This window comes from Platalea leucorodia (assembly GCF_965183815.1).
Source record: "Platalea leucorodia genome assembly, chromosome: 6".
NCBI classification, from domain to species: domain Eukaryota; kingdom Metazoa; phylum Chordata; class Aves; order Pelecaniformes; family Threskiornithidae; genus Platalea; species Platalea leucorodia.
Window position 1 is genome coordinate 1,245,134 of NC_138828.1, and position 7,946 is coordinate 1,253,079.

General features: G+C 43.8%; 1 protein-coding gene across 1 annotated transcript; it reads right to left on the bottom strand.

Annotated features, from left to right (window-relative positions):
* Nucleotides 1–6,531: 6,531 nt before the first annotated feature.
* LOC309592140 (interleukin-8-like) lies at nucleotides 6,532–7,809 on the bottom strand (the record flags this gene model as incomplete). Its single annotated transcript, XM_082315266.1, has 3 exons — nucleotides 6,532–6,619; nucleotides 7,424–7,559; nucleotides 7,746–7,809. 3 exons carry the CDS (start codon nucleotides 7,807–7,809, stop codon nucleotides 6,532–6,534), a joined length of 288 nt encoding a protein of 95 aa, XP_082171392.1.
* Between the last annotated feature and the right edge of the window lie 137 nt (nucleotides 7,810–7,946).

Consider the following 7,946-nt stretch of genomic DNA (forward strand, 5'->3'; position numbering starts at 1 on the left):
GTCTCTCCGCGGATGTCGAGGCGCATCGTACCTGCGGCCTTTTGGGTGCCTTAACACACAGGGAAGGTATCAAAGCTAGGAAGCTATTTTAATTCTCAGGCATTTAGAAATATAGGTTTAGAGAGCACTGTTGGAAAAAATTACTAATGCCCGAAGAGGGTGAACATTTTCATGCCAGGAAATTAAAATGTGCCTTCTAAAAATAGCTTTCGACCGAAGCTGTTGTAGTAAAGAAAACAACTTGCCTGGCCACAATAGCCTGTATGGGCAGCCGGACCCCAGTGGCTTCCACACACACTCGCCTGCCACCTTTCAGCGTAGCCCTGCCAAGAAAGAAGCACAGAAGTTAAGGCTGGGTGGGTCCCTCCCACGCTCCTGACGCTTCAGAAGTATCTTAGCTCTTTCTCAAGTAAGTGACTGGAGGACATGGTACGAACTTCTGTTTATTAAACTTGTTCCAACAAATTTTCCAGCTAGCATTTCTGAGACAACTAGAGAAAAATGATTTTCCTATACTTGTTCTATACTTGGGCATTTAAGTTTGTGGGGTTTTGTAACGAATGATGTCAATATAGGTGCTTATGATGCAGTCTGTCTAATGAGCCTGATGAACTTTGTAGTTGGTTTCTGTTCTCCATCTGGTCATAGTTTAGCAGATCTTTCAGGAACTTACCTATCTATCTTGGAAACTTTTTTCTTTTTTAATCAAATGTGGCTGTAATTACCAATTACTAGCGAGGTGGAACTGGATGACATGCAATGCTGCACAGAGGGTATGATTGTACAAGTATTATTTGCTTATGAAACCATAGCGAAAGCATAAAACCCTGAAAGCTCCCTTCTGTTTACAGGAACGCATTGATCCAATTCATGTGTATAGTTCCTGATGTGATTTTAAATGAAGCTTACCATACCTTTTATTTTGTACTCACATGGATTTTACAATTCAAGTTCCATGCTCCTCGCGCAGGAAAAAATGCTCAATGTGCAATTCGGACATAGGGAAGAACTCGTGGCGTGTCAAACTTTGCCACGTGCAGACCAAGTTAGTGGAAACTGTTTGAATTCAGGTCAATGGGATCAAGATTGTATCTTTGATTGCGTCTTCATTGTCTAGATTATTAATTGTGCCCTGAATGTGTTACGGGGATCTAATTCTCTCCTCTGATGTTAGTCATAATTAAGATATTAGCATAGAGAGACTTTTAAAATACTGCCTGGAGGTGGCTTGTAACCTCAGCAGGGAATTAGCTCGTTCCTTTGAACAGAAGGCCTAATACCTTACGCTCGGTGTCTACGAGGCTCTGCAAGGGATGTATAATTCCACCCAAAGTCAATAAGTAACTAGGGTGTGAAATGCCAGATCACTTCCTCCTACTGAAAGCAAGATGCTCTTTTGCAAAAGTGCCTACATGATTTCCACATTTTTGCAGCGAGGTCCTCTTTGGCTTAATCTCGCGTTCTGAATAGCCTTGGCAGGCGGGAACTTGGAACGCGTGCTTATGCACAGGCACTGGAAGCCCTTTTCCTCTGTCTTCGCCAGGGCTTGCCTGTAGAACAAAAACAAGTTACGTCTAGGGAAACGAGCCATCTCATGCTTTCCTTCTATGAAGCGAAGAGTATTCCCTTCCGTCAGCCTTATTCTCGTTACTCAGACACTCTGATTTGCTGAAGACTTTGAGATAGAATTAACTGCATCTGCACAACAGCAGCAGTTACGTTTTCAGAGCTGTTGATATGCCGACGCCTTTGAAGTTAAACTTGTATCTCTAAGCTAAAATACTTTGACGTTTTCATACCGCATTTGTGCCGGCCAGATCCTACACCTAAATTGCATCGCTTGAACAAAGTAGGTTAATGTCATTAACTATATCCGCGTATTGTTTAATAGTTTCTCCTATGATCATCTGCTCATATTCTTTATTCTCTTCTGCAAATTGGATAGTTCTTGCTTTGAGGAAGCACTGTCATCAACCTGCCTACCAAGAACAAAAGTACAAATAGGAGAAAGGTGTCATTTGGAAATGAGATGTATGGACACGTTTAGAAAAAAGGTCCTGTCTTAATTCACATTTCTTAAAATCTAGAGTTAGGCAAATATTATGGCATAGGGATAAACTGATGTCCTGACAGAAGCGCATTTTACCCCTAGAAATGGCCACAGCATCCTAACAACAGACGCAAACACAAACGCCAGCTTTTTATTTCTGAATGACGGTTTATTGAAGATGCACATCTTTTGCAAAAAGCCAGCATTAACATAGCATAAGCCCACTTGCATTTGCATATGTGTATTTATTCATTAGTTACGTGAGTTTTAAGAAATAGCTTCCCTACCTTCTGACCCCGCCATTAAGACCAGACAGAGAACCAAAGCAACGGCAACAGATGTGGCATCCACTGCTGTGCAGAAGTTTTCTTCTGGACAGACGTCCTGCTCCGGTTGTATTTCAGGGTTTATACTGGGAAGGTGCGCTCCCAGCAGCCTCGGTGCTGACCAAGTGCGCTCCAGCACAACCTGGGGCCTCTGTACACACAGGTTTCCTAACACCTGCGAGTCTTGCGTAAGAAATCCAAACCTCTGCCCAGTCCCTTCACTGGCTCTTCAGAATTCCCTAACCTGCTTCTGCTGCTGGTTATTTTTAATTATTTCTTTAAACTGTGATTATTAGCCATCACTTTCTGTTTGCACTTCTAGGATTTCTGTTCAGCTCTTTGCAGTGAGTTTAAGGGCCTCATGCAAAAACTTTTACCCAGCACGATTACGGGAACTTTTCATCCCAATCTTATGGACTATATTTTGGTATGACTAATGAAGTTATTTAGCCAGTGACTTACGAAGGCGAGACATAACTGGTTTCTGTTGTTCTCTGAAAGGATATTGTCATTATCAGCTCGGCTAAAGGGATTTAGATGCTTAATTCTGTACTGAAAAGCTTCTCTAGGCACTGAACAGGAAACGATGAGCTTAAAATGACTGAGGCATTGTCACCTAAGTCACTTAAGCTCTTCTGAAAATTTCATTTGTTCAGAATATGAAAAGAGAGAGTATCTGACAATGAGTTGTAACAACACCTGATTAAAGTAAGCACTTAGCAAGTTACTTGTTTTTCTTTCTAACCTCGTGCATCTAGAATAATCATAGGTGTTTAAAACAGAAGATAAACACGTCGTAAGTGAAATCTCTCGAGCGTTCCTCAGGAATCCATTTCTAGCGTGCGTGTGGTTTAGTCATTGGGATATTGGATATTCTTATTTTTGTGAGGTGAAAAAGAGGTGGTCTGACGGAAAGAAACTGCACCAAACTGTGATCTGATAAAATACGTTGTGCATGTGAATTTCAGTACTTTACCAAAATTAAGAAAGCAGTTGGGTTTTGAAAAGAAGGAGCCTGCCAAATGAGAGCCTTGGTATTGTGTGTAGGGGAGATGGCAGTTTATCCTGGACATACACAGTGTCTGGCTTTTGCTCGCTAGGGAGCAGGACAACGCTTTGGATGTGTTAGCTAAGATCGTTAACTAGTTCATGACTGGCTTAATTGTTAAGTTTATCAACGTAAAAGTATTTTGCCAGGAGAATTAGTAATTTCATGGAGTCCGAGTTCAGCCTTGGAGAGACGGTACTAGCAAAGCAGAAACGACACGGAAGAACGGCCCACGTTTGACAAAGGCAGTCACCGAGTGGGAAGAGCGGCAGCGCTTCTCTTGGCAGCCTCTGAGGGCACTGAAACACGTGTTGGGAAGCGTGAAGGTTGTTGTTGTGTTCCTAAGAAAGATATCTTGTGAGCGCACGCAGAAGAGAAAGGCGATATGTTATCATTTTTAGCCAGCCTCTGAATCACGTCTCACCGATGAGCGATAACCTACGGAGAAAGAAGGGATATGGTTCAGCCGCTGTGCAGGTGCCCTGCCTGGGGTCCTGGGGGCGCAGCCATCGCTGATGTTTTGGACAGAAGAATTTCGAAGAGCCCTTTCTTGGCTGTGACTCAGCTGCAGTAACGTGACTGGCATTTTGCTGTGATAAAGGTTACGTGCTTACTGTAAGTACCTGTACAGCACTAAAACTGGTGCCAGTCCTTTAGGATACGCACATACTTTTATGCATGTATTTTATACTTTTGTGCCAGTCCTTTAGGATACGCACATACTTTTATGTGCGTGCAGCTAAAGTGGTTCTTCCCCGCCTCTTCCCATTCTTGGCTGATATTTATGACTCGCTTACCTCCAAATTAGATTCCTGAAAGAAGCCAGCTTGTAAAACCACTCAGAAAACAGGAAGGCTTAGTGGTGTAAGACAAGTCTGAACAAAACCTGTCCCCTTAAGAAACTTTACCTCCTTTACATTCTGAGGATGCGGTCTGGCAGGCTGTGTAACACGGTGCTGTGGGGCAGGGGCAGAGATGGGGTTAGGGAGCAAAGAGTGCTTGGAATAGTTGTCATCTTGCACAAGAGCTTGCTCAAACAGTACCAGAAACTCCCTTGTTATCTTGCACCACGAGCAAACATGAGCTGTTTGTGCAGAATACGGAGCGGCTCTTTATTGGAAAAGACCAAAGAAAAACAAATATCAAAAGATTTGCTCAACTTTCCCATTTTCTTAAGTGTTTGCTGCTCGTATTCCAGCCATTCCTCTGCAAATCGCTGTGTCACAGGCAGATGTGTGGCCGTACGATCGGAGCGCTGTTTCTCAGGATTTCTCCTGAGGTAGTCCTCCCTCCCCACTGGAATTCGGGAGGGTGCTCAGGGACTTCCTTCATGTTTGTCAGGTTTCCCTGCTTATTTAAGTTCATGAAAAACCTTGTTCAGTGCCAGATTCTCAGCGGATGTGCTGTCTGCTGTGGCCTTGGAATTCCTGTGACTAACCGTTATTTGTTCATTACTTTCTATATTCGAATTTTGTTACCCAGACCTCTGAAAATACTGAGTCTGGCAAGAAAAGAGAGAATTTTTATAATTCCTCCTACTGGCAACCATCTGCACTCACCCGAGGCAAGAATTTGCTGTTGTAGTGAGCTGTCCCGCACAACTCAGCCACCACTTGCCCTTCTGAGAACCCGTTACGTGATGCAAAAGGAAAGGAAATGCATCCTCTTTCTCAGTTCTGTATTGCAATAGGGAAAGTAATAAGACACAATACTGAAATGAAAACATTTCAACAAGGGTTTATTAGGTACATAAACGCAAATATTTTCCATAAATAAATAAATAAATAAATAAATAAATATTGAAGACGAACTACATTCTTACATTAAAGTAAATAAATATGCAAAAGTAAATAAATACCAATAAATAAATAAATAAATCCAGTGCTTTTTTCTAAACAAAAGATGGCATTAAAATATATGTTTATACCTTCATAACACTAATTCACAAGAAATAATACCTTGAAAATGATGGCACAAAACCTGATGTCTCGCAATTTTGGCTCTCCAATTTTGCAAGCCCCCCCCTTCCGGTCAGCAGCCCCCACTGGGTAGCAGCGACCGAGGCAGAGCTGATGCTACCTATCTCTGCTTTCCTGGAGAGAAGGAGTCACTGCTCTTTTCCTAACTTAGCAAAAAGGGAAGGGGTCGCTTGTGAAAGCTCTGCTGAGAGTGCGCTGCACCGATCCAGCTGTCTTTAGCAAAAATGACTGCAGAACCGTCTCCGTCTCCTTTTACAAGCCATTTTTTCTGCCAGCTGTTTCTGGTGTCAGTGGTTTCTCTCCTACCTAATGAGAATTCTTTAAAAGACTTAAAGTACTGCTGTCAACTAACTGCAAAAACAGGGAATCCATGCTCTCTAGATGCTGTTAAAAGCGTGAACGTAGGAGGCAGGAGGAGGTGAGCTGCCAGAAGCTGGATAAGGGTCTCTCCCATTTTTGCCTTCCTGGAAGAGTTAGGACATTTTTCTTCTTTGTCCTAGGACACTGTCTCAGGTTTGGCGTTTGCCCTAGAAAGAAAGAAAACGGAAAAGGAGACCATTAGAACTTGTGCACGGAACAGGTATCACTCGCTGGAATCAGACAAAATCCAGCACTAAGGGCTTGTGCCTCTGTGTCCAAGCCCCCTAAAAGCTGTTCCTGAACCTAAGGGACGCTGGTGCATTGCGGCCTTTTCCCAAGGACTCAGTCACTGTCGGCTTCCATAGTTTGGTGCTTCACTTGCCACCTCTCGGGCCTGATTCGTCCCCCGCTCATCTAAATGCCATGAGTTTTGAAAAACTGATCGTTGCTTTCTACAATTGCAAGCAAGAGAAACCCGGTCGGTTAACGCCTGGATTCCCTGAGCGCTCGAGCTGCAGGTTTTCAGCACGCGTGTGCCTTACGAGAGATGGAGCTCACATTCACGTGGGGTGTGCGGCACAGTACGGGACTGAATCTCATGCTGCAATTAAAGCTCAAAGCAATCGCAGCGTTTGTCCCAGTTAGTGAACACAAACGGTAGTAACTGCCGGAGGAGACAGAATTTCTGACCACTTCACGCTGTGCACGTTCGCTAGCTCATTTAAAATACATTTTTTGGATAAGCCATGCTCACGGAGAACAAACGACTCACTTGTCCAGAATGGCCTTGATGATCAGCTTCACCCAGGGAGCCGTGGGGTCCAGGCACACTTCTCTGCCATCTGTCAGGGTAGCTCTGCGCCAGGGAAAAGAGGAAGGGGAAAGGTCTACTTAGTGAATTCCAAGGCAAATTCCCTTTTCTCTCCTAGCATCGTTCCAGCTGTACACTTCCACGTTCCCCTTTACTGTAAGCTGTATCAGTTGAGGCTGTAGCCTAACATAAGGTTGGGGTTTTTTAAAATGGTTTCACCTCCTTTCATATCTGTTTGTTTGAATGTATTAAATCATTTGCAGGACTCTCGCTCTTTTCAAAATTGCTTCTTTTTTAGCCCCGCTTGCTTTGCGTTTGTGATGGTGTTTAACTGAAGGGCTAAATCTTTCCATCTTGATTCAGAAGCCGTACTTGCCAGTCCATAGGAATTTTGTTACACTAAGAGTTCTGGAATTGTGACCGGATTATAGGATTGGTATGCGAACGGTAGTTTTTGTCATTGACTTCAGTAGAAGTGTGATCGTATTTTTGGCCTAGCCGTTAAAATTCATGTTTTAATCACCTGCTCAGCATGGCTCCACGAGTTTAATTCTTTTCTCACATGCTGGTGGAATTCAGAGTTTTAAAAAGTTATTTGCTGTCTAATGTCTGCGGGTTTAGGTTGAAATATTGCATGGGGTGTTTAAAAAGCAGAGATTGGCGAAAGCAACGCGAAGCTTACAACACGTAGCATATTGTTTGTAAGAGCAAGGAGCGTTGCTGTTCTGCTTTCTGAGTAGCCACGCCTGCTGGCTTGTTACATCTTTCGGAGAACATTTTCATCATCCTTAATGTAAAACCTGTTTCCTTCTCGTTAAGTAATCGTGAGGATTTTGCAAAAGCACTTACATGACTTCAACGTTCTTGCAGTGAGGTCCACTGGGGATGAGGTTCACGTTATGAATGAACTTGGGATGGATGAACTTGGAGTGGGTGCTTACGCACTGGCACCGGAGTTCAATTGCTGAGCGGGGCAGGGCCTTACCTGTAAAAGAAGAATTAGAAAACTAAAGGTGGACTGTTTCACTGTTTCCTCAGGAAGCACAACATGTTCTTTTTGCTGACAGTATTAGAATAGTCATTTGCTGCACTTGTAAGACAGCACAGGGGCTTGCCCGTCAGCATTTACACTAGCAGTTAGTTAGGAGAGCTTTAGGAAGGATTTCTTTACCTTCTGTTCCCACCGCTGAGATCAGGAGAAGAGTCAGGACAGCAGCTACCGCCTTGCCCTTCATGATGCAGGAGTGTTTCTTCCTCGTGCCGCCCGGGTCTGGTTCAGTGGTGAGGTGAGCTCCCGCAGCCCCAAGGGTGGCCAGTGCCTGTGCTCGGAGACCTGCCGTGTTTATATACTGCCGTGGCCTCCCCACGCGCT